Below are 27,403 nucleotides of genomic sequence, written 5' to 3' on the forward strand. Positions count from 1 at the left end.
TAACCTTTCAGCTCAGACGCTCTTACAAATTCAGAAATCTAAAAGAAATTATATTATAAACGTAGTACACTGTTACTGTTGGTTTTACTCTGGATATAGGCCTATATTCGTGATATCTTATACTATGCTTCATCCAGAGTAGTTTTCCACACTTAAAATCTGAATTATGTGATTTGATGGCGTCATCTAAAACGTCACTGGCCGATAAACCGTAACAGCACATTGACAGTACATTATGACGGCGCCCTCTTGTGGTATCACCTGAAGAGAATCTTAAACGTATCAGTAAAAAAATAACAATCTAAAGACATGACAATATTATGGGTTATAAAGAAAGAGAAAATACCAGAAAGCAGTTGAGTAGTATGGAAAATTTTATTTAACTATGTAATTTACAGGAAGGACAGAAAAGGACGAATTCTAGCGTATATAATTTCCCTCTCTGGTAGCCAAAAGAGACTTGCTGTGTAGTGGGAATGCATTCACTGAACACGCCACGGCGTTTTTTTTTTGAGCACGAGGCTGTCACAGCGTTTCTATCAAATTAAAATGTGCCTCAAATACTCCCGATTACATAACTGCGACAACTGAGATGCGGCTTTTTGGTGATAACGCAATTCAATAAATCGTTTTATAAATCAATCATGGGCTGTTGTGAAGTAGGCAGCAGTAAGGGAACGAAGTGTAAATTAAACAAAAAACATTTTTCCCCTCTGTAACCATCTTAAGGATGCAAGAAATAAACAATGGAAAAAACTTTATCGTATTAATTCAATCGTTTGTTCTTCTTTATTTACGAAATGAAAACTTAGTTTGATCATATCTAAACAAAAGCAAAATTCCATAAACAGAACCAGAGACGGAAAAGGACAGCTTTAAATTTGCGAAGTATTTCCTGGGTCGACTCCAATTTTCTTTCAGTTCAGTCACACATAGCAGACCACAAACACTGATTTCGGTTTCGTACATTTAGCAAAGTAATGTTACGGGCGATTAAGGCTGACAGACATTTCCTTTCTCACAGTTACTCCCTGTTCTCTTCATTTCACCGGCCGCAATGACTGGCGCGTCACTATAAAGCACATGTGCACCATCTCAATGTTAAGAAAATTATTATGTGACAAATTCCACTACATCAGCACAACAGCTCATAATAATAATATCTACACATTACCAATATGGTCCAAAATGTGAAGACAATCGAGAACTTAACAAAATGGACTTCAACAGAAATGCTTACTTTGATCAGTATGACTGTGAAATGTGTTTTAATGCACCATTTACAGCTCTGGGAAAAAATGAGACCACTCTACATTTTTTAAGAATCTGCTATTTTAAATCCCGGTTTAATCCTGGTTCTGCTGGCAGAAGGCTACACTGCACAGCAGGTGGCTTCCAGGATCAAAGTTTCTAAGACCACAGTACACAAGAACAAGGTGAAGCAGGAGACACTGGGAACGACCAGAAACCAACTAAGTAGAGGGCAGAAGCAACTTTCAAATACCACAGATGAGCGTCAACTTATCCAGCAGTGCCCCACAAATTGGAGGATGACCTCAAATGCCCGTCAAAAAGAATGGGAAACATTAAGTGGTGTGAAGTGCACTGCTAGGACTGTTCGTATCAGGCTTCTAGAAGCAGGACTGAAGACCCATAAAGCAGCAATTCTCAACCCATGGGTCACGACCCAAATTTGAGTCTGTTCTGAAAGTTCTGAAAGTGTCACAAGCCTGAGTTGGAAATGTAAGCACTTTAAAACCAGTAAGCTCTTATGCTGATCCACGATCAGATTTCCCAGCCCCAATCCTAGAATTAACCTATAAAAACGAGTCTTGGGTCTGCAACTGCTTAGTGCAAAACTAGTGAACACCCAACCAATCCAAGAAGCCAAACCACAGATGCTTAATTTAAAATTCACTGGCACATCCAATTAGATTTGTGCTATAGACATTAATTGGCGTAAACTGCAGTGTGTGCTTGACCACAGCGTTAATTTAAACCTATGCTTGACATAGGGTCGCAACTGAGTTGGCATGGTAAACGTTGGGTTGCGGTGCAATAAAGGTGAGAGCCACTGCTATAAAGCAAGGAGAAGCCCTTCATCAATGAGAAGCAGGGAAAAGCCAGGTTGGAGTTTGCAAAAATATGTATATTTTACATAAATTGAGAAATGAGTGAAAGTGAAAATTTTGCTGTGATCTCAATTTTTTTCCCAGAGCTGTATATTAATGTCTCTTCCAGATGTGACAATAATAATAATAATCATAACAATAATAATAATAACAACAATCACAATACTGTCACAGGCCATTTCACCATCATTCTATCTGTGCATATATGTGTGTCAGCCTGAGCACAGACCCTAGGTTGTGACTTGCGTTTCTCTCTGTGTAAGTATGAATCTGTGTGTGTGCGTGTGTGTGTGTCAGTGTGGCTGTTTGTGCGGCGCTGTGAGGGTGACAGCCCATGCTGAGGCCTGTTCCTCAGCTCTGCTTGCTGGGAGATTGGCGCAGTTCAGCTCTCTGCCATCTTGAGGGACGCCCCTACTCTTCAGGACCCTGGACGCAAGGCTTCAGGCCAACTTTCACAACACTGGCAACGGACCGGACGTCTCCTAGTGAATCCCATTCCCTTGTGTAGCCCTGGCCTTGTGCAAAGCTGCCTGGATTCGGAAGTGTGTCCGGGACTCCATGGAGTAGTTCTTATAATTCTGCCTGTAAACAAACATTTTTAAATATTACGGTTGAATTGCTAACAATGTATGCCACTGAGACAAGTTAACGAGATTTCAAATTCTTTCAGGTATCAATATCAAGGAGTTTTTTTTAAAGTTGAGGCACCATTATAACATGATTAATATCAAATCACAAGTTTAGCCACACTTCATAAGCTGTAATGTCAGCCAGTGGTGATATGCTTAATGGTCGAACAGTATGATCGAAATTCATAAAATGATGACATAAGCACCAATGTGCGAGTGGGAGTGGCAAACAAGCAAGGCTGAGAACCAGTGAGGAGGGGAATTCACAGTCACCTGTTTGTTCGTCTGGGGGGGGGGAGCACAGACCTCGGCTTCACACTCACCTGGCCGCTTCCAGGAGAGCGATGGCTTCATCCCTCCTTCCCTGTTCCAGGCACAGCAGCCCATGTTCCAGCAGAGCGTTGGGTACCAGGTAGTGATCCAGCTTGATCTGCACCTCACTGACAATCGAGAAGGCGGCAATATGAGGCTGGCCGACTTGCGCCAGGCCTTTATTGGAAGCATGTGGAGCGCAGCAGATGGAAGGCGTCAGGGGTTGTGAAAACAGACGCAGGTGAAAGCCATCCTGTCGATTATCGTGTATATTTAACCAGAAGGACACCAAACTCCAAACACAGGTGCTGGAGAGCTCCTAGGCTGTGGTTTACGTTACACGCTAAATCGGGTATTCCTGGTCACTATGATTAAAATAAAATGCATTCTCTGGGGCAGCATGGCAGCTTGCTTGTTAGTAGCAGAGCTTCCAGGGTTCTGGGTTCGAGACCTGCCCTGGGCTGTTCATTGTGTACTTTGTATACACTCATAGAGTGTTTGTGTGCCCTGAGATGGGCTGGCACCATGCTCTGGCTGACTGAGTCCTGGTGCCACAGGTCTGTGACCCTCTTCTGGATAAATGGCCATGGGAGACTGACAGAAATGTTGCCTGCTGAGAAAGTCATTGATCCCCCACCTGAAATGAGTACAGCTCAAGTGTTGAACACGATCCTCTAAACAGGCGTCTTCTCACAGACTGAGAACTTGCATTCGTTTCTTCGCTCGCTTAAGTACACAGTGATCGGTCACATTAACCAATTAAATCGCAGGATCAGGCATGTCGATATTCTCCATTAATGGCAGCTGTCGATTAGTGTGCATAATATATGGGAGGGATGAGTGTACGTCCCGAACCGGAGCCCACTCAGCCACATCACCCCGTTCTTGTTCCTAATCATTACAGCAGATTATGTTTTCTATTCTCTTTACCCCAGTAAATACGCCCAGACCCTGAGGCTCAATCCACACCTTAGTCGTAGCCTTTCCATGACCCAATGTCCAATTAGGTTTTTCTGTATCTGTTTACCTCCCCCCTCCCTGGTTCTCCCAGAAGCTTTTATTCAGCCTGCCCCATTCCCACCCCAGCCCTAGTCACATGACTCTCTCCACCATATCAACTTCATTAGCACAGTATCGCCCAGCTAACATCATTAGCAAATGACCCCATTTACATTCACAGGTACTGCTGCACGCTACACGCCGGCAGCCTAAGTCAGGTATCTTCTGATACTATAGTAAAGCCCCACGAGACTTAAAAAAGCACCACGGCATCTGACACCAATGAGACGGTTCTCTAGGCATGATGACGCCGCCGCTTTGACCAATCACGGCATGCGGCGTCAACAGCTTCCCTGGGTTTTGAGCGGAAACGATTCGCCGCGGCTGAGCATGAAACTAGCAATAGCTGGACGAAATCAGTCAGGAACCAGGCTGCTTTAAATGTAGAGATTCCCAAGCAGAAGACCGGCATGAGGTGCAGGATCTACGCAGACGTGTCACGAAGAACAGCTCCGGCTCCCACCAGCTCATTTGCACGGACGTTTCCACCCTCTTCCTTGTAGGGACTAATTATGGCAGCTGCTGGCAATGGCCAAGGTGTCATGTAACCTGTGCGGCCGAGTCACCGTGCCCCACTGAGCACCCGTGTCATGCCCAGATGGCTCATGCGAGGCCGGCGCTATCCGAGCGAGCCAGTGGCAGGTGGCCGGGGGGTGGGGGAGCAGCGAGGGCACTTACTTGCAGAGGACCAGGGTGAAGTAGTGCTCAGCCTCCTCAGGACGGCCCAGATGCTTGAGGCACAGACCTTTCAGGAGACTCACCAGACACTGGTCATCCACAGACGTCTCAGTTTCTGTTAACGAAATGGGTAGTGTGATCAGCTCCCCGGCAAACGCTTCTCTGTCTATCCCACCTCTCTCCTGCCAAAACCCCCACAAATGCTCATCCCTCACAGGCCAGTTTGTTACATTACTTGGGTATTCCTCTAGCTTCCTTTGCTCATCTTCCAGGGTCTTCAGCATGCCTTCCGTCAGGTCTTTGTGCTTCCTGATGACCGTATATCCGTTCCAGATGTACATCATCTCCTACGGCACACAGGCGAGTCGTGTCTCAAAGCAGGGGTCGGGAGCGGCATGGAAAGAGACCTGTGTAACTATCACATTTCAGCTTTGTACACGAATCACGCAGGTGATGCACTGACCAGGGGTGGAGCGGGAAGGGGCAGGGGGCTCTCGGCAAGGTACCGGCGCGCCTTTCGGATGGCAAATTTCTCCGTGGGCAGGGACTTCCCTGCTATTTTCTGCTTCAGCCTGGGCACCTGTCTGAAACAAGGGAGGAAGGTCTGCACGCAACAGGAGACGGGGCCACACTCAGGGCACGGCGAAACGCTTCTGCGAGCCGTTTTACCTGAAGAGGGCCATTTCGCTCTCCCTGAAGGGCAGACGCTCCTCCCTGCTCAGCATGCTAAGGTAGGCACCTTTCATATACACATATGTTGCCTGAGGGACAGAAAAAAATGTGACACACACCCACCAACATCACCCTGACAGTATGTACAATGGGCCAGATCGCTGCATAACTTCTAACTCTAAAGGTTCTTCTCTGTAACATGAAACAATTCAATCCATGTCAAATCATGTATCTAGCTGTCATCAGTGTCTTTTTTCCTAATGACATAAAAGAAGTTATTAAATAGAAAGAGTTAGTCAGTATCTGTAAAATACACAAGGACTGGGCCTGTGTTTGAAACCTGGCAGTTTCGAGTGTTTCGTATTGTTTGAAGTGCAAATTCATATTAATGAACAGCATGGTGGCTCACTGGGTCACACTGTCACCTCACAGTCCCAGTGTTGGTGGTCTGTGTCCTGCCTTTGCCCTGTGAGTTGGTATGTTGGTATGTTCCATGTGTTGTGTGGGACTCCTCCTGCAGTTAAACTAATTGGTGTCTCTAAAGCACTCATAGTGTGTGTCTATCCTGTGATGACAGGCATCCTATACAGGGTGGACCCTAACCTCGTGCCCTGTGCTGCCTGGGATCAGCTCCAGGCCCCCGTCACCCTGACCAGCAAAAGCATATGAAAGGTGGACATAAATTCAGACTAATACTCTACAGACACACAGGCCTCTAACCTTAGACCAGGCGTTCTCCTTGCTGAGCAGGTCGGCGTAGAAGTAGGCCATCTTCCAGTGCCGCTTGTAGGTGAAGCACCACATCAGCTCCCAGTAACACATGTGGTGGAACTGCTTCCACTGGTGCTGGGCCTCGCAGCACTCCTGGAAGCGGTTGACGGCCTGGGGCAGGGGGGCAGGGGGGCAGGGGTGGCATGGGGGCATGTGGTCAGATGGACACGCGGACCGGCACACACACGGGCCGCTGCCAGCCGCCACTCACCGCGTCCAGGTTGCCTTTGATCTCTTCAATCCGGCCAGCGAAAAATAGGAAGATGGATCCCTGGGGAGGGAGCAGGAGAACAGTGAGAAGCCCAGGCGCGCCCCCTAAGGCTGTAATGCACCGAACGTGGCACAGACGTCTCCTCTTACTTTGGGGTACCGTTTGAGGTAGGGCTGTAGCAGCTTCTCTGCATCCTCCACATCTCCTTCCCCTGTTCCTGCATGTACAGAGAGTTTGTACAGATTAAACAGCAAAATATCCGCATATTATTCCAGGAGAGATTCTGCACAAATCTTACTGCATTTACTGATTTTTGGCTTCTATTGATGTCGTTTGTCAATGTCTTTGATCACTCTGCCAAATATATAAATATATAATTACAATATGATAGTGATATTCTATTAATCCCCACGGGGATATGCTATTTGCTTCATCTTTCTCTCCATAGCGTGGGGGTCAACCAGTGTGCAGTGCCCCTGGAACTGGGGGTTAAGGGCCTTGCTCAAGAGCCCACGGACATGTGACCATTCTGCCGAGGCCGGGCCTCAAACCAGCGACATTCTGTTCACAGACTCAGAGGCGTAGTCCACTATTCCTATTGTTGCACTATTGTTTATTTTTCCCTTCATCCTGACCCTCCAGGTCCTGACCCTGCTCCCATACACCCTGCTCTCCTGGCCCCAGTCCCTGTCCCCGAGGAGATCCCTGATTACCAGACCATCGCTCCTCCTGCCTTGATGGAGGCAGAGGAGGAGCTCGAGTGGGACCCCTCGGGGATCTCCCTGACTGTACTTTTGGACCCCTCCAGGGGAGTACCCTGGCCGGGTCCCCACACTTTGGTATCCCAGAAAGGGAGAGGACATCTGCACCGGAGTCATGTCCCACCCGCCCTGCCCCCTGGTTCGCCCTCGGTCTCTTGGGCTGTGGCTCGAGGGGCGCCTGTGAGCCCTCCAGCTCCTGCTCGCCGGTTGCCTGCAAGTCCCCCTCCGACGCCTTGTCAGTCGCCTGGGGATTCCCTCCACTCTGACTCGTTGCTTGACTGCACCTTTGCCGGCTATGGCTGTACCATCACGGCTTCGCCGAGGTCCCCTTCATCTTCCTCCTTGCCTCCCCTGGTGCCCCCTTTGTCTGCCTCCTTGCCCTACGAGATCCCCTCCTGCTCCTGCCTTGCGTTCGCCGAGGGTCCTTCCGGCTCTGGCCTCACGGTCGCCTACAGCCCCTACGGCTGCCTCCTCTTGCCCGCTGGGGTTCCCTCGGGCTCCTTGTTTCCCCCTGTCCTATGCCTTCCTGCCTCCTAGTCCTGTGCTCCCTGTGTCTGCTCCTTGTCCCCTGTTTATTTCTCATCTGTTCACTCCTGGTCCCTTCATTCCTCCCATTGATGTTCCCCCCGTGTCTCCGTTCTTGGTGCCCCTGTGCCTGTCTGCTTTTCCTGTACTTTGTCAGTTGTTGTCCTGGTTTGTGTCTGTTCTGTGTGTCTGTTCTGTTCCCGGTTGCTCGTTAATGGTTTTGCCTTTGTTCTTCAGGTCTCGTGTCCCCGGTGTGGTCCCTTCGTACCCCTTAGGCATGCCTGGTGTGTATGCCTTTGGGGGGGGGGTCCTGTCACCCCTGATTGTCCGATCCTCCTGTGTGCCACGCCCCCCTTGTTAACCTCGTGTGAAATACCGATTTTTACCAGCTGTTTCTTGTTCTTTCCATTAAGTCCTGTGTATTTAAGTCCACGTCAGAGTATGTATCCCCAGTTCCGTCAGTGACCTCGTCTACTTGTTCTGCCAAATAAACCCCCTTCTGGATCTCCGTCCCCCCGACCCTGATTCCCCGCTCCCTGTTCGCCCGACCGTCTGACAGTTGTCCCCCAATGCACCTGTCCCCCTCCTCTGCGTTCCTCAGAACAAGTGACAATAAAAACCTTGAAACTTTCTCCCATAAAACAGATAAATCCAGCAGAAGTGGAAGAGTGTGGTAACTCTGGGCTACTTAGGGGAGAGTCACGCGGTGGGAGGTGTCAGACGGTGCTCCTCACCCAGGATGAAGCTCATGAAGGTGTGGTAGCAGATCAGCAGCATGTTACACAGAAATGCCCGTAACGTGTGAGTGGAGGAGCCGTCCTGCAGCTGCTGCAGCCCGAACTCCTGGAGACACACAGCAGAGAAAGGGATCAGCTTCTCTCCGCGGAATCACACACACACACACAGCTGACCCGGAGCCCCAGCCTGCCTCCCAGGACGCCGCGGAGAGCTCACCTTATTGCCGGAGAAGCCAACGAACTCCAGCAGCCTGAGGATCCTTGTTGGCAGCATGGACAACATCTGAGGAGAGAGAGAAGATAGAGGCTTCGGTAGAGGTTGCTAGGGGTTTTGCCATAATCTGAGCAAGACTGGATAAACTTCTGAATCATCTCATTTTAAATATACATAACTATATATATATATATTAATAGTCATTCAAATGTACATAAATGACTATTAATGTGCATCCAACCATGCATTTTCCATAAGTGCTTATCCAGCACAAGATGACAGTGGCTCCCTCAAGGGGTCCCTTGGTGGAAGGCCACCCCGTTGCATATTACTTTGTTTCATTGTAACTTACTTAATACAGAAACGGATAAAGAGGATACAAAGGGAATGATAAAGAATTTGACATTGTGTCTTTGTACGTAGTGAGCTACACACACACCTCAGGCGACAGAGGGTGGTACCAGGGGTTTAACACACCCTCAAAAATGTGGGTGGAGGCAGGGAGGGAAGTTTTTGGGAGAGAGATTCTTGCAAGACAGGTGGGTCCACTTAGTGATTCTTGTTTGATCTTGTATTTCTATTGTTAGCACACAGGTTGCTTGTATTGTGTGGCTGGGCTCCTCAGTTACACTTGGACTGTCACAGTCTTCATCATCATCATCATCATCATCATCATCAGCAGCAGCATATTGTAGACAAACCTTTTTGGTAAGAATATTACAGAATTCCACACAACTTTCAACTTTGTTTACTTCACCTTTGAGAGTTCTTTGGTTTATTATTTAGTGTTCTTGTATATATTCCTGGAAATATATTGCATCAAGGCCCTTTCTGTCTAGGGCTGAGTGTCCCCTTCGCATTGTCATGGTGTGTCCTGGTATCCTGTGGATGTCTTGTGTGTCATTTAAACACTTAGGCTAGCCCCACCTATTACAGTGTGCCACGCAGAAAGTGTGGATCATTCATGGTACTGAATGGGTCCTTTACCAGCCCATCAGCATCAGTTAGGTGGATCACATGTTGACTATTTGCGTAGTAATATTCTTTATGAAGACAACGTAGCGGACGGCATTCTCACTAGATTGAAAGCCCCTATTCCAAGGTTAACTCCTCCTTCAAAATGATTATGATTTTCTCCTTGAATGTAGCTGGACGACAAGAGAACCGTATGCAGCTCCCTGAAAAACACAAGAGGGACCTGTTAAATCTCCGGGGATGGGAGACACAAGCTTCCCTGTTCATTCATAATGGCAGCACAAATGCTTACTTGTATGTCTGGTAGCTGTTCCGCACTTTAATTCCTCCTTTAATGAAACTAATCATGTTTTCGTCCTGTAAAAAAGGAGAGTGAGAACTGCCATACGGTGTGAACAAACAGGATGGATTTATCTATACTGGATAAAATGCGCTGCATGGGAGGAGGCATTGGGTGCCAGAATGGTAGAGTGGCTGCCAGAGATGTTATACCTGAAGGAAAGTCAGTGCTGCCCTCTGCAGGAGACACTCTGCATAGCACAATTCGGCGTGGAGTTCCTCTGAGGTGAAAATCACACCAAAATTATCTCCAGTGACTCTGAAATTACTACATCAGCTGGAATCTGCATAACAGACCCACAAACAACATGAACGTTCTCAAATTATAACTGACCAAGTGCGAAACTACAGAAAAGCGTAGTGAAGTGGCGACCCTCCGGGACGTCCCAGGAGCACTGACCTTCTGTGAAGTTTCTACTGGCCATGCTGTTGAAGGAGGACTTCCTGCGATATCTGGAAGGCGCACAGAAGTGCGACACTGAGAGCAGCCGAGCAGCGAATTTACAAATGCGAGCATGCAAGACTCCGTTTTTATTAGCCTGTTCTGATTCTGACTAAAAATCAAAACTTTAATATTTACAACAAAAAAAAAAAATGTCTCCAACATGGTTCTACAAAAAAACAAAGAGAATCTGCCCATTTGTACCAAACAGTTCAGGTCCAGAAAGTAAGAATCCAGACCAGGATTTTGTTTCAGCCAGGTGAGTATAAAGAGTCACAGTTTCAGTCACAGTGTGACTCAACTAGTTGGTTGAAATAAAATCTTGGTCCGGATTTTTACTTTCTGGACCTGAGCAATCCATCTCTGGTTAAAATAGAATGTTCCACTGCATATGGAAGGACTGTTTTTATCCTTCTTCAGAAAAGCAACCTAGTCATACTGCATGAAACGTGAGTGTGGCTACCTCTGCTGGGGGTGTAGTAAAGCTTTTTATGGGAATATGCTGATCTAGGAACATCTCGCTGTGTAGCAAATGCCAGCCTCTTTCTAACAGTGATATCATAAAGTGCTCTGTAAGCACAAAGTAAAAATAAAATAAAACACCAACGTGACACCTGAAGTAAACTACACCAAATCTGAATTTCGGTATACCTCAGTTCATTCAGGCATCACTGCGATGGGGGCTAATTTACTGAGGTCACTTTTCAGCTGTGAAAGTGTTTCTTTCCACAGGAAATCAGACATATTTGATGAAAACAAATGGAGTCAATGCTGATGCTGGGAGAAGAGCTGTAAAGGAAATTAATTTAAAGAAGCACTCCTCTCTGCCACATGACCCCTCCCACATGATTAGTTGCACGTGACCCCTCCCACATGACCCCTGCCACATGATTCCTCCCACGTGACCTCTCTCACATGACCCACCCCTTCACATCCTGCCTTCACTGCTCACTGCCTTCTGGGATTTACTCCCACACAGGTAGCATGGAGACATCTGTTGCCCTGGAGAGCAGGCTCAGCCTACATCTAACAAAACATGCTCTAGGCACAAACATACCGCTGGCACACCGCCTGTGCATCTTTCATGGTGTTTCCAGCTGCCATTATGTCTGCGGGGTCAAAGGTCATCAATGCCTGCATCTCGAGGATAGTAGCGTACGTGAGGGCGTGGTACATGCTGTCTTTCATTCTAAGCAAAACAAAAAGCAGCGTTTTAGCATCACTTTGTCACAAGTCAGATGTTCCAATGCAAACCTGAGTGACTATTCTGGAAACATCAAAACAGTGATTGCTTCAATTAGTGCACTTTCTGCTGAGACAGTGTCCGGTATGTGTGGCCCACCCTCACAGCCAAACCCACAGCCAGGGACTTCTGGGTCTCATGACAGGAATGGTGGGTAATATCAACGATGCATAAGAACAGTGTCTGGTGGAAAACTCATTACTAGAGGTAGGTAGAGGTGTTTCTGCAAATAGAGACGCAGCAGAGATTCAGAGGTAGAGCTGGTCAAGGGTAAGAGGGAGTTCCACAGGTTCTGGAACATTCTACTTCATGAAGCACAGGACTACTGTATTAAATATATATGCACAGCATAACTTGGAGATATTTTTTGTGGTCCAACTTATTTCTTGTTGCCAAATTTGTTGTCTGAATCTGCAATCACTAGTTGTGAATTTTAAAAGATTCTTTTTGAGGGTTTTCTTAAACACGCTGCCGGCTGGCCGAGGAGGGGGGGGAAGAAAGAACCATTCAGTCCCTCGTGTGACAGAGCAGGATATTCCAGGCAGAAATAGTGGGGATGCCTGTGTTGATTGTTGTCTGTCTGGGAGACTGGGAGGTGTGACGGCCCTGAGGTCCAGACCAGGCAATCCACCAAATCTAATAAAGGTCTCTACAAGATTCCCCTCTGAGCAAAAAGCAGGAGGAGCCATTCATAACCATTAGGGTGGGCTCTGTGTCCCAGCACAATGGCAGTGCAATGGCCAGTTTGTGGCGTGAGGAGCTACATCAGGTGACCATTACCATGTCGACGACGGAAGAGCAGGAAAAGGAGTCCCTCTCCTGCTGAGTCGCCACGCGAGCACCTGCATGACCCCGTAACGCGGCAAGGAGGAGGTCAATCAGTGAGAGGGGTAATAGGGGACACGTTGCAGCTTTCCTTTCCTCCGACGCCAGGCGGAATATAGTGGCGGTACTGGGTGTCCTGCGGTGATCGGGGTTTCACATTGCGAGGCACAGCTGCTAAGCACAGCCATGCATTATTAAATACCGCGGGAGGACCCGATGGAAAGCCCAGAGCTGGAGGAGCTGATGACAGCTTTGGGGAGATGACCACCCCCCCCCCCCCCCCCCCCCCCGCCCATGTGAATATTGCTCTAATTTCATTCACTAGGCAATACAGGCCGGGAAAGCAGATTCTGCTCTCTCTGGACACCGGAAAACGGACCCAGACAGTCATTTAGGTGAGAAACTGTAGGTGTTCTTCATCGAGGGGGAAGAGGTGAATAGCTGAGGCAGCAGAGGGAAAAGAAGTGCAGGGGGAACTGAACGGAAGGAAGATCCTGCCTCCCAAGAACAAACTTAGAACACAGTGAATCATGGGATTTTTCTCATTACCAAGGAAGCAACCGACGCATTATTTATATTTGGGGTGGTACAAGAACGACATCCGGGGATTTTTACCGTCCTTCGTACGTCTGTTCTTGGGTATTGGGACTTTACTCCAAGAATGGAAGATGATGTGAAACAGGTATGTAAGAACACAAGAATGCTCAAGTAGGCATATTAAAAAACACCCATAGTGATGTGGGGAGGGCACACTCCCCCATAGGCACCTTACCGGCTCCGCAGGCGAGACAGCGCCCCCTCGAAGTCGTTCCGCAGGAAAAGATCCAGAGCTACCATGCAATCATCCAAGGCGGCAGACAGCTCTGACCTGAGGGGCCTGATGGGGGCAGAGTCAGAGGTCAGTCACCGTGACGACACACCCAAACCCCTTACACTGCCTTTTTCTTCATAAACATAAACGGCTTGCTGTCTGCACTGACCAACTGGATTCCTACCTTATTATCAAGGGTTTACAGTCACTGTGTGTTCAGTAGCCCTTACAGCAGGAGCACGGAGGGGAGATGGACAATAACCACTCCTACTTTGCGGCCATTGGCAGGACCCACAGCTGCATCCACATCAGCACATCCACATACAGACCCTCACAAGAATTGCCTGTGGGAGAACACCTGGGATCCCAGTGTCCCATGTCTCAGTCAACCCAGAGAAGACCAATCGAGCCTCCACAGCAACATCTATATGTCAAAATACAGACACATGTAGAGTGTGCATCTCTTCCCATACACTAAATTCAGCCAACATCAGGATGCTTTTAGAAATGCTAAAAGCAGTTACTCTTTTCTACAGCCCATTGAATGTTACTGTTTGTAAGAGATGATCTCGGGATCCCTGAAATAGCCCATCTCTGTTCCCAAAAACCTCAGTAAAAGCTCATAAATATGATGAGGCATCAGCCGGGCAGGCGCACCTGTACAAACACGACAGAGCAACTGTACCTCAAACAAGACCCTGACAGAGTCCTGTCCAGAGAAGGCCAGGCAACCATGATGTCAGGCGTCTGTTAGATCATCAGCTTCCTGCCTCACGCACCACTAACAACCTAGGATGGGGGGCCAGCCCATCGCAGGGCACACTCACACACCATTCACTCACACACGCACTCCTACAGGCAATTTAGCAACTCCAATTAGCCTCAGCATGTTTTTGGACTGTGGGGGGAAACCGGAGTACCCGGAGGAAACCCCACGACGACATGGGGAGAACATGCAAACTCCACACACACGTGACCCAGACGGAGACTCGAACCCGGGTCCCAGAGGCGTGAGGAGACAGTGCTAACTACTGCACCACCATACCACCTTGACAGAACATACTTTTCATAAAATACATTAGAAAAACGCACAATGATATCGCCAATATTCACAAACAGTGAAGTAGCTATTTGCATTGCATGTATCTGATTATTCTTCATCACCTAGTCACCATTTGGACTACAAGATATTTGTAAAACTAACATCAGCCAAGACATGAATCAAGTAAGACGGCAGAGAGCAGAGTCGACCTCCACGGTGGGACAGCTGCGCATGCGCATATAACGATCCCATCTTATAAAACACAGTGGGGACACGTGTCGTTACAAACACAACATGCCGCTTTCCAAGAAATTCATTGGCTACCAGACGGCACTGAGCATAACCGGCAAAATAAATCATTGTCTTTATTTTCAAAACTGATCCAATTTTAGATCATCCTGACCAAGCATCCCGTGTCGTTCTCCAGGCCCCGATTGCAAGGCAGTATATAATGACGAAAGCATGACTCTACATTTCCTTCTACATCTACACACAGAGCTGCATTTTCGGCTTGGTCCTATTCAGTAGACGCTCCCTCGGGGCTGAAGGGCCAGATGACCAGCGAGATCATATGCCCTGCCCTGACACAGGTCCGCTCCAAGGCCTGCTCCTCACCGAGGAAACCCGCACTGTGATACACTGCTGTTTTTCTTAAGCCCATCTAACCATAGCTATCCAGTCATCCAAGATTCCAAATATGAACAATCGAACCAGAACTCTCGGTGTAAACAAAGTACAGAACATATCGAGGCCGTAATGATTCGCTGCAACTTTAAATGTCTGAGGACATATTGATCTCCTTGACAGCATGCTTCTCATCCGCACGGCATTCGGTGTTGCCTGATGTCTTCGGGAAGCTTCAGATGTTGTCGAAGCAAACTTATGAGGCTCAGAAGGTTTGTCCATGTTCACCAGCTAATCCACAATGGCCGGGGGAAATGTTAGAGTCCCCTCTGCTAATCTGCTGTCTATTTACATAAGTGTGCTCTCTCATCCTCAAACGAGACGAGTCACAGTGACCCAGACTTTATTATGAATGTACTGTACTCAGTAATAGATACTATCCTCCGATGCGTTATGTTGTAAGAAGGTGGGACAGGATTGATGGATTTCTTAGCTGCAAATGCTAACAGCCTGTATGACAGAAAATAGACATTATTGCAGAAAATACCTGGTGAAAAACTAGAGGACTACTTTAAATAGTTTTTGGGCCTGTATTTTGTTGTACTCTTGTCTAGAGATAGAGCAGCATATCTAATAGAACAACGAACACATTTATATATTCACAATAGTGTCTCAGTCGAAAGAGTTGTGCAATCTCTTTCATATACCTTCATGTAAAACGAAAACTAGGAAAAACAGATCTTTCTGGAATTCAGCAAAGAAGCTTTACTGATCATATAAAACCACAAGGAGTATTATATGGGTGCAGTAATCGGACTTTAACTGATGAAGAAAGATGCCCATCACAGACAGCCGAGTACAAGACGCAGATTTCAGCCAATTAGTTTATTAAATGGTGTTATGCAACAGATTACAAAAATATTTGGCTGCATCACCCACGATCGCTGCCAAAAAAAAGCACTGCGATAAAACAGCTGGCTAACAACGCATGTGAAAAGTGCAGCGATGCAGAATCAGCCCCGATGTCGTGTATTGAGGGACAAGCAACGGCAAAAACGCCGGAGCGGGTCCCGCACACAGGCGCCCCTGCTAGTCTTACCCGTTCGGCAGAGCTCCGGCTTCCCCTGACATTTTCATCTGGCAGTTTGCTCCAGAGATGAGGAAAAGTGCTGGAAATTCACAAGGTGGCTTCGGCCCTTGAGATCGTGCAGCGGCGGTAGGCGGGGAGGGGGTGGGGGAACACGAGAAAAACGCAGCCTTAATCAGAAAGGGATGACTATCATACACTTTCTAGACTAACCTCCTCTGTGTGCCTTTCGCTCCCAGCCTCTTCGTTGAGACACACGCACAGGCACTTGCGGACACACACACCGCCCTTCACCCTCCTGCTCAGTGACGCCCCCCAACGGATCTCATCATCACGATCACGCTGCACACTGCAGTCCTCTTAACGATCGGGCAATGCACCGGCAGCGCTGGCACTGACCCAGGGAGCCCAGCCAAGCAGCGACATAAATAAATATAAAACACCGGGCCGGCAACGTATCAACGGAAGCAGATGAATGATGTCTATGAACTTATAAATGAATAACAGGCGCTGCGTTTGTTAAGTTGAATGAATTATAGTTAGAGCTCTGCGGACATGAGTGAGGGGAAGTATTCGCTTGTATTTCATTCCTGTACATCATCAAGGTTTTAAAGTAAGTGGTGATGTAATTTAATGCACACAAATGATGCTTATATCATGCCATTTTCCTCCCAGAGATGCTGTTTTGCTTAAAAGGTACGTGGATGATCGTCCCTGCAGTGTAATGCTGATATCAAAATCATCCTTTTGCGGACCTACTGAGCAAAAGGGAAAATGAACACAAACTATACGTCAGGATGATTCGGTTTCTAAGCATATTATTAAATTACACACTTTATTCAAAAAATTAAATTATCGATCAACAGACACAAAACGAAAGGCTCCCAAATACAAGCGATTAATGTGGTTGGATTGATTTAACAGGTTGTAAAAAATGTTTAAGTTCCTTTTATGTTTATTTACTTAACGATTAAACCCCATTCAAAATCAATACAATAATTATATTTTTATAAGACATTTAACACCCATCTGCGTAAACGAAGCATTAGAAAATTACACGTTTCTGATCGACTTTTGCATTAATCTCGCAAATTAGGCTTAATCAGATTGTTAATCTTTTTAAATGTGTAAAATGAAAGGTCTGGCGCCAAAGGCTCCATCGACTGTTTCTGTGTGTAAACCATTAGACCTAACCGTGGTGGTAATTCACGGTCAGCGACTATACCAGGCTTGTGCAGTGGAAATGTCTGTCGGGCTGCCATAGGTCTGTGTGTCCGCTTGCTACTTGCAGGGATTGAGGCAAAATCTTAATATGCTTAAAACGCAGACACATTGTAATCGCACATAATCCTTGTGCTAGGGTGACAGACTGGACCTGGGTTTTTTTTGTCAACAGGTTAGGTAAGGGCCACAAAAAAGTATTATAAAATGTGCTCCTTAAGGGCTGGTTTGTGCTTTATTGAACTGATTTCTCATTAAGACCCCTTTTCTGAATCTAAGAACACATGCAGGCCTGGTCAGGGTCACACTGGTGCCTGTAGTCTGTCCCAGGCAGCATCGGTACAAGGCTGGGGTACACCCTGGATGGATGTCAGCTCACTCTGAACTAATGCACGAGCTTGAGGTCCCACCCAACAATGAATGGGTCCAATTTGTAGCAATGTGACAATGGAGGGCGAGGTTACTGTGTCAGTCAATAGTTTAATGCAATTAAAGGTAATAAACCAACTAGCATGAGTCAGGAAGCTTTACTTGTCTTAGAACTACTTACAGATATAGCCGCTTGAATTTTCCCCTCCCAGCCGGCTGCCTGCCGGTTGCCTGCCAAAAGCCAGCCAAAGGGACTGACCCCCTCCTTCTGGGGGTGTGCCTAAATTCTCATTTAAACCCACCCATTTATTCACTTGCAGGGTGTTACCATGAGATGGCGCTTTCTTTACAAAAACACATTTTAGTTGTGGTCACGAGTTTACATACAACGGGTATCAACCAGAATCTTTTGGTAGCCATTAACAAGCCTCTGGCATAATTCTGGCTGAATATTTGACCACTCTTCTTTGCAGAATTTCTAGTTCATTTAAACTAGTTGGGTTCCAGGTGCAGACCTGGCTTTTCAGCATAACCCACAACTGTTTTGAAGCTTGTCATCCAGATCAGGAGTGACAATTTATATAAAAACATAAGAACATAAGAAATTTATAAACGAGAGGAGGCCATTCAGCCCATCAAGCTCATTTGAGGAGAACTTAATTAATAGCTCAGCAACTAATAGCTAACTAATTTGTTGTTCTAATATTCATTTATTGTATTGTATTATTCCTGTAATATAATGTGATTGCACATTTTATACTTCAACGTTTAATCTGTTGCATGTTATAAACTGTGAAAAGGCTAGTATTGTGTGTTTTCTTACAGTTTTTTTTTTTCAATTGCTAAGACAGTACCATAGATTCTACTCTGTCTCTTCACATACATAATCCATCCTTGGCATTGCTCTGGAGAAATATCTTGGCATACAGCATTCATTGTTCGATCTTGTCTCAATTAACATAATTTGTTTATTTTATGTGTTTTTTACAATCTATGTTAGAAAGGGTCTTGATAGTAATTTAGTAAAATTATATATTTCAGTTTTGACTGTTTTACGAGCAGTTTTAGGGTCAGTGTGTACTTATGTGCAAAATGGCCTCTGATAAATTAATTGAAGAATAAATTTTGAAGAATTTAGTCATTGATTGCAGTGACAGACATTCCAGACTGATGGGCCATTGACAGTATGCAAAGGTCTGGTGACTCCAAAGTCACTTCAAAGTTGTTACACTTTAGTAATCAAACCTCACACAATTCTTCGAATGTCTCATTCACCTTTGTGTAGCCAGCCCCTATGTCTATAAGCTTCAGAGCTCAAAAGTCTTGGCTAGAAATGTTTATAATGTGATTTTTTACAATTTGTCAGCACCACTGAAAATAGGTTTTTGAAAAGTGTGTGTTTAAAGTAGATTTTAACAAAGTAATAGAATAATCACATTCAAAATGATTTCAGATTATTGGTGCTGAGTTTGTGCTGAATAAAAGCATTTGTAGCACTTTGAGATAAATGTCGTTTAGATAAGTGAAATATTTTACAGTTTTTCTGAAAGCTGCACTCGATTTACAGATGATAAAAATATAAATGCACCATGTTATTATTGCTTATAGACTGACCATTTTACTAGTTTTAAGCCATCTTTGGGATTTTGTCTAAATATAAGAAAATTATTCTTGCTTAGATTTTCATTTTGTGCAGTGGAGTTACAATACCTGATTTCACCAGGTGAATAGGAGCTGAATTTCGACATCAAGGTACGAATGGGTCACAAAGAGGATTCTTTCTTTCCGTGAATCTGGATTAGCAGTTGCACAACATTTTACTGTAATATGCCTCTCATTTGTTTATTTTTTGGCTTTGTTCTTTATAGTAACTATTCTGGAGTACTGAATACGGCAAACATGACTGATAACTAATATGCAACAACTGTACAGTATACAAATATTTTTGGTAGACGACCATACTTTTTTTTTTATTATAGACTTACAGTTTCTACTTTGCATGCCAACAACTATTTTGAGTGGTAGTGTTTTCATTTCTTTGTGAGTTTAGCTAGAATTTTAGGGTTTGTGCTTAGTGGATTGATTAAAGGAGAGGAGATTTTAGGAAATGTTTTAGCAATTCAGAAAAACTGTAAAATGTTAAGGCATGTCAGACTACTTTGAAAGTGGGTGAGAGGCTTCAGCCTCCAAAGGGTTACAGTAAATACTTATTATGCTATGTTTCTTTTATGTTCCTCTTTTTGAGTCTTTTTGAGTTTGGTACTGTGACAAAAAATTCCCAATCTATCTATCCAGTGCTACTTTATCATTTCATCCTCTTTGTGCAATGTAGTGCACTCCTATGGGCAAATTAGTAACTCCAATTAGCCTCAGCATGTTTTTGGACTGTGGGGGGAAACCGGAGTACCCGGAGGAAACCCCACGACGACATGGGGAGAACATGCAAACTCCACACACGTGACCCAGGCGGAGACTCGAACCCGGGTCCCAGAGACAAGTCGAAGGTTTTGTGAGTGTAGCTTGAATTTTAGAGCTTGTGTTTAGTGTTTTGAGACAAAGAGATGAGATTTTAGGAAATGTGTTTTAGCGATTCAGAAAAACTGTAAATGAGACTTTTTGTGGTCAGTCAGCGACCGACCATGACCAGGACTGCAACCCATTTTTGGTTCTGACCCATAGTTTGGGAACCCCTGATCTAAGATATTCACCATGGCACACATTTTGTATACAATCATATGAACCACCATCCTTACCATATCTGCCTTAGATACCTAATACGAGAAATACAGGCCCCAACACTATCATTCTTATGCACCTGGTTTAAAGAAGGGAAAATACCAGTGACCTATGATATTTAGTATTTTTAAAAAACAGGTTCTTTCCATGGTTATTGTGTAAGATATCTTTAGCAGCACAATGCTGCAGCTCAGCACAGGCAGCTAGATGGTACTCACTGTCTAGTGTCTTACTGTCTTACTGCGCTGTTGTTGTCATTAATGGGTTTCTGTTTGTGCTGTGCACAAGTAAGATTTTCACCATACACTGTACACTCCATAATAAAAACTTTGATCCCTTGAATCCCAAATGGAGGGACGTGATACCTGTGATGGACAGGTGCAGGGGAGTGGCGCTCAGTGCTGTAGTATTGTCATAGATGCCTTCAAGGCCAGTTTTGGGGAAATCTTCCACTGTAATCTTCACTTCATACTGGCCCTGATCCCCCCTCCACTATAAGACAGCAGACAGTCCTGCCAAAAGAAGAGGAACAAAGTGAGCTTTAAGGTATTGGAGAAGTGAAACCTTGGGGGAAGAAGAGTATAAGAGGGCAAGATTAGACATGAAAAGGAAGACACCATGAAGATCCTGACACCACAGTGCCCTGAGCTTCACAGAGCTCCCCCTGCTCACCTGACTGAGCTGCAGGAATGTGGGTGCTGTGTCCACAAAGCGACAGCAGATCTGATCACCATCTGTGTCTTTCACACTCAGGGCAATATGGCGAGAGCATCCTGTACTGACCCTGTCAAAGAGGTACAGAGACATTTACCTCATGCTGGTGTCTGCAAACATCTGCGCTACAAATAAGTATTCGGGTGGATATTTAAAGAGCACGCATAACCTGTCTGTGGGTAACTTATTGTATAGCATATGTAGAGTGGGCTGTATACCATGTGTCTGTCAGTAGGACCTGCAGAAAAACTGGTAATGTTTTATTAGCGTGTAAAAGTAGGAAAAGTAGTAAAGGTGTCCCAGTGTTCTAGGTTGATCATTTGAATATAGGCAGTGTTAGCAATTTATGATCATGGGGAAAGTCAGGGATAGAATGGGGGTTCCAGTCGGCACCACTAGGGTGATAAGGAAGATAACTGAATTACAATGATCATAAACGTCTCCACCCTGTCCTGCCCCATCCCTACCTCAGGCTCCTCACAGTCCAGGGGGGTCACCCTTTATATGTAAATTCACTCACAACACCCACACACAGCACCTTGTTGGGGAGGGTCTTTTGGGATATAAAGGGGGGTGAAGAACTGCCCTTACTTTGTATTTGAGCTGCCTTTCAATACCCGCTGTATGTCTACACTGTATCACATTATATTATTTTTTACTGTTCAATAAACCACCGTTTTGCTGAAACTGTGGAGACTCTGGAAGTGGATTCCTTACACGTGTCGTACCTGATAGGAGGCGGCAGAGCCACAGTGGGGGCTTGGTTTACAGCATGGGTGCCAGGGTGAGCAGACGGTCCTGACCATATCAGAAGTGTCTCATTAACGTGCCTGTGCAAAGATAAAATGGGGCAGTAATATTTGACTGGTTTTGTAACAAAAGGTAAGCTAATTGTGTTGGTCAGCCACATACTCCTCATTCACGATAGACGTGTAGACGTTGGGCGTCACATTCTGCCACTGACAGAGACACCAGCCTGGAGCAGGGAACAGGCCCTGGAGTGGGGGGACGTAGCCTGGCCCAGTGTCTGCCATTTGTGGGAGTGAGGGACAGGGCAGAGGTGCCAGTATGCTGTACAGGGCCATCACCTGTGTAAGGAGGGGTGAATATCAGTGCATTTCAATTGTATTCCTCATCATTCATTCACCAGAGCACAATACTTTAGATTTTACGGGACAGAATATTTTCCCCACGGTCTACTAGCAGGTTGTGTTTTTTTTGCCCGTTTTAGATGTTAATTCCTCATTAAAATAGTTTCACTTGGCCCATCCATCCATCCATCCATTTTCCAAACCGCTTATCCTACTGGGTCGCGGGGGGTCCGGAGCCTATTCACTTGGCCCAATGTATTTTTAATATAAACAATTACCACACAAAGCTGCTAGTAGACCGTGAGAAAATAATTTTTCTATTTTCTTGCTGCCATCTCGTGGCATCTGTCATCTCAGTATGTTTTTGGACTGTGGGGGGAAACCGGAGGAAACCCCACGACGACACGGGGAGAACATGCAAACTCCACACACATGTAACCCAGGCGGAGACTCGAACCCGGGTCCCAGAGGTGTGAGGCAACAGTGCTAACCACTGCACCACCATGCCGCCCCCTGTATGCTATTTCATTCAATAAAAAGAAACTTACTGTACTGTACAATAAAGTATTTTATCACTGCTTCTTCCTCAGCTCCCACTGTTTGCTAGCACATGCATCTTTTGATTTCTTAGTGCAATCTGTGCTTTATTTTTTTCGTGAAATGTAAGTGCAGTGGGGGCGGCATGGTGGTGCAGTGGTTAGCACTGTTGCCTCACACCTCTGGTCTCCGCCTGGGTCACATGTGTGCGGAGTTTGCATGTTCTCCCCGTGTCGTCGTGGGGTTTCCTCCGGGTACTCCGGTTTCCCCCCACGGTCCAAAAACATGCTGAGGCTAATTGGAGTTGCTGAATTGCCCGTAGGTGTGCATGTGTGAGTGAATGGTGTGTGAGTGTGCCCTGCGATGGGCTGGCCCCCCATCCTGGGTTGTTCCCTGCCTCGTGCCCATTGATTCCGGGATAGGCTCCGGACCCCCCGCGACCCAATAGGATAAGCGGTTTGGAAAATGGATGGATGGATGTAAGTGCAGTATCTGTTTATTAAGTGCTGTGGTTTAATATGTACATTATTATTTCAGTACTGTGTATACTGTCCTTAATGTCTTGCCTCTCATATAACTTGAGATACGCCAAAATTGACATGCAACAAGTGGTCCTGGTTCCAAATGCAGAAGTCGATGGATACCTGTACTTTATATGCTGTAGTGTGCTGGGTGTCAGACATTGCAATGCACCTTGCTTTGATTTTGACCCGTTAGATCAGAGGGAGGTAATCTTATCCAGAAAGGGCTGCTGTGTATGATGGTTTTCACTGCAACTCTCTGAACAGCGAACCTAACGGTTATCCCAATACCTTGATCTTGCTAGCATATTTAAATGTGTACCTATTCAGGAATAGAGCGGTGAAGGCATTCAGAGAAGGACTGATGATTATCAGAGGGAACAAAGGGGCTGGGTACTTGTCAGTATCCAGTAGAACCACCAGACTCCTACACTGAATTGTTCTGGATGTGGCACAGACGTTAATCCCTCTGTATTAGGGGATCCGTCTCCAGTTTGTACTCTTCTAGTTAATAGGTAGATTATCAGACAGATTTTCGCCCTAGTCCAGTACTCATTGACAGCCTAATACACCGTGTTTCAGTTTGTCTTGATAGTCAATACATGTCACAGGATGTACATTACTCTGATGGGCAGGCCCTCTTACATATGATGGAAACACTACAACAACTAAGGGTCAGAAGAGTGAAATACATATAATGAGTGTGTAGCTCAGCAGACTAAGACTCTGTGGCTGTGATCAGAAGGTCGACGGTTCGTGCTCAGAATTGGCAGAATAGCCACATGTCCACAGGCTTTTGAACAAGACCTGAAAACCCTGGGGGCCTCAAGGTAGCAGTCTCTTCACTGTGACCCCCAAGCTTGTTCTTGCCTTTATGGAGAGTAAGATGGGGCAAATTATTAATTCCATGGGGCCTCAGCAGAATTAAAAACCAGTACAAGGAAAATAGTTGTTAATTTTAGATACTACCTTCTGATGGCATTATGAGAATATTCAGATTATCATTTTTCCCCATAATTGCAATTTTAACATTAAATTTATGATTTTCCCATGGTCCTGTGGCCGCTTTATATGGTAATTATTGATGAAAACTTTTTTTGGAAAGTGAAACAATATTAAAATTGCTTTATTGCGTAAAAAAACTGTTTTTGTTTAGTAAAATAATGTTTTTTCGATTTTTATACTGCCGTCTTGTGGTAAATTTAAGTACTGCAGTTTGAAAATAATTTAATGATTTTTCGCCGAAATTGCAATACCTACTTTTGGCCACGAGATGGCAGCAAGAAAATAGAAAAATAATTTTCCCACGGTCTACTAGCAGCTTTGTGTGGTATTTTTTTGTATTAAAAATACATTGCACCAAGTCAAATTATTTTAATGAAGAATTAACATCAAAAAGCTGCTAGTAGACCGTGGGAAAATAATTTTTAACTTTTCTTGCTGCCATCTCGTGGCCAAAAGTAGGTACTGCAGTTTGAAAACAAATGATTTCTTGCCGAAATTGCAATACCTACTTTTGGCCACGAGATGGCAGCAAGAAAATAGAAAAATAATTTTCCCACGGTCTACTAGGAGCTTTGTGTGGTAATTTTTTGTATTAAAAATACATTGCACCAAGTCAAATTATTTTAATGAAGAATTAACATCAAAAAGCTGCTAGTAGACCGTGGGAAAATAATTTTTAACTTTTCTTGCTGCCATCTCGTGGCCAAAAGTAGGAACTGCAGTTTGAAAACAAATGATTTCTTGCCGAAATTGCAATACCTACTTTTGGCCACGAGATGGCAGCAAGAAAATAGAAAAATAATTTTCCCACGGTCTACTAGCAGCTTTGTGTGGTAATTTTTTGTATTAAAAATACATTGCACCAAGTCAAATTATTTTAATGAAGAATTAACATCAAAAAGCTGCTAGTAGACCGTGGGAAAATAATTTTTAACTTTTCTTGCTGCCATCTCGTGGCCAAAAGTAGGTACTGCAGTTTGAAAACAAATGATTTCTTGCCGAAATTGCAATACCTACTTTTGGCCACGAGATGGCAGCAAGAAAATAGAAAAAATATTTTCCCACGGTCTATTAGCAGCTTTGTGTGGTAATTGTTTGTATTAAAAATACATTGGACCAAGTCAAATTATTTTAATGAAGAATTAACATCAAAAAGCTGCTAGTAAACCGTGGGAAAATAATTTTTAACTTTTCTTGCTGCCATCTCGTGGCCAAAAATAGGTACTGCAGTTTGAAAACAAATGATTTATTCCCGAAATTGCAATACCTACTTTTCGCCACGAGATGGCAGCAAGAAAAGTTAAAAATTATTTTCCCACGGTCTACTAGCAGCTTTTTGATGTTAATTCTTCATTAAAATAATTTGACTTGGTCCAATGTATTTTTAATACAAACAATTACTACACTAAGCTACTAGTAGACCGTGGGAAAATTATTAAAAGTTTGCCACAAGACGGCAATATAAAGAGTGGAAAAAACCAAATTGCAATACCTACTTTTGGCCACGAGATGGCAGCAAGAAAAGTTAAAAATTATTTTCCCACGGTCTACTATCAGCTTTTTGATGTTAATTCTTCATTAAAATAATTTGACTTGGTGCAATGTATTTTTAATACAAAAAATTACCACACAAAGCTGCTAGTAGACCGTGGGAAAATTATTTTTCTATTTTCTTGCTGCCATCTCGTGGTCAAAAGTAGGTATTGCAATTTCGGCAAGAAATCATTTAATTATTTTCAAACTGCAGTACTTAAATTTGCCACAAGACGGCAGTATAAAAATCGAAAAAAACATTATTTTACTAAACAAAAACAGTTTTTTTACGCAATAAAGCAATTTTAATATTGTTTCACTTTTCAAAAAAAGTTTTCATCAATAATTACCATATAAAACGGCCACAGGTTCATGGAAAAATCATAAATTTAATGTTAAAATTGCAATTATGGGGAAAAATGATAATCTGAATATTCTCATAAGGCCAGCAGAAGGTAGTATGTAAAATTAACAACTATTTTCCTTGTACTGGTTTGTAATTCTGCTGAGGCCCCATGGGATTAATCATTTGCCCCATCTTACTCTCTATAAAGGCAAGAACAAGCTTGGGGGTCACAGTGAAGACACTGCTACCTTGAGGCCCCCAGGGTTTTCAGGTCTTGTTCAAAAGCCTGTGGACATGTGGCTATTCTGCCAATTCTGAGCACGAGCACAAATGACCTTCTGATCACAGCCACAGAGTCTTAGTCTGCTGAGCTACACACTCATTATATGTATTTCACTCTTCTGACCCTTAGTTGTTGTAGTGTTTCCATCATATGTAAGAGGGCCTGCCCATCAGAGTAATGTACATCCTGTGACATGTATTGACTATCAAGACAAACTGAAACACGGTGTATTAGGCTGTCAATGAGTACTGGACTAGGGCGAAAATCTGTCTGATAATCTACCTATTAACTAGAAGAGTACAAACTGAAGACGGATCCCCTAATACAGAGGGATTAACGTCTGTGCCACATCCAGAACAATTCAGTGTAGGAGTCTGGTGGTTCTACTGGATACTGACAAGTACCCAGCCCCTTTGTTCCCTCTGATAATCATCAGTCCTCCTCTGAATGCCTTTACCACTCTATTCCTGAATAGGTTCACATTTAAATATGCTAGCAAGATCAAGGTAAAGGTAAGTGATAGCTTATGTTCAATTCCCCGCCTGTTTATTCCTTGTATCATGGGTGCAGCTTTTAGGGCCAGGGATAGTGGTTCTATTGCCAGTATAAATAAAAGTGGGCTAAGTGGGCTAAGTGGGCAACCCTGTCTCATACCCCTAGATAAAGGTAAAGTTTTTGAGCGCAGCTGATTTGTAATAACCGATGCTTTTGGAGAGGAATATAGGAGCTGAATCCATTGAATAAATATTTTACCAAAGCTGAATTGTTACAACACAAAAAAGACGTAATCCCACTCTACTCGATCGAAAGCTTTCTCTGCATCCAATGAAATCACAACCTCTGCAGTCTAATTAGATGAAGGACCATACAGGATATTTTGAAGGTGTCTCACATTAGAAAATAGCTGTCGCCCTCCAATAAAACCTGTTTGATCAGCTGAGATCACATCTGGCAATGG

The 27,403-nt window shown here is 44.7% G+C and overlaps 1 protein-coding gene across 1 annotated transcript; it reads right to left on the reverse strand.

Annotated features, from left to right (window-relative positions):
- Positions 1–356: 356 nt before the first annotated feature.
- On the reverse strand, positions 357–16,341 carry ttc39a (tetratricopeptide repeat domain 39A). Its single transcript, XM_048976312.1, has 18 exons — positions 16,102–16,341; positions 13,298–13,402; positions 11,515–11,646; positions 10,416–10,468; positions 10,169–10,236; positions 9,969–10,033; positions 9,780–9,879; positions 8,705–8,770; positions 8,485–8,593; positions 6,614–6,681; positions 6,465–6,524; positions 6,203–6,364; positions 5,480–5,571; positions 5,274–5,394; positions 5,046–5,157; positions 4,811–4,925; positions 3,085–3,201; positions 357–2,714 (listed from the first exon to the last, which is right to left on the reverse strand). Exons 1-18 carry the CDS (start codon positions 16,137–16,139, stop codon positions 2,615–2,617), a joined length of 1,683 nt encoding a protein of 560 aa, XP_048832269.1. The 5' UTR covers positions 16,140–16,341; the 3' UTR covers positions 357–2,614.
- Between the last annotated feature and the right edge of the window lie 11,062 nt (positions 16,342–27,403).

The sequence above is a fragment of the Brienomyrus brachyistius genome, chromosome 15, assembly GCF_023856365.1.
Source record: "Brienomyrus brachyistius isolate T26 chromosome 15, BBRACH_0.4, whole genome shotgun sequence".
In the NCBI taxonomy this organism is placed as follows: Eukaryota; Metazoa; Chordata; class Actinopteri; order Osteoglossiformes; family Mormyridae; genus Brienomyrus; species Brienomyrus brachyistius.

Excerpts from the sequence above, each read along its gene's own strand:
- ttc39a (XM_048976312.1), bottom strand. The coding sequence starts at position 16,139 with ATGAAAATGTCAGGGGAAGCCGGAGCTCTGCCGAACGG. Across the intron at positions 13,403-16,101 it reads GCCGGAGCTCTGCCGAACGG|GCCCCTCAGGTCAGAGCTGT; the intron begins GTAAGACTAGCA and ends TGCCCCCATCAG. Across the intron at positions 5,395-5,479 it reads AGCGAAATGGCCCTCTTCAG|ACAGGTGCCCAGGCTGAAGC; the intron begins GTAAAACGGCTC and ends CCCTTGTTTCAG.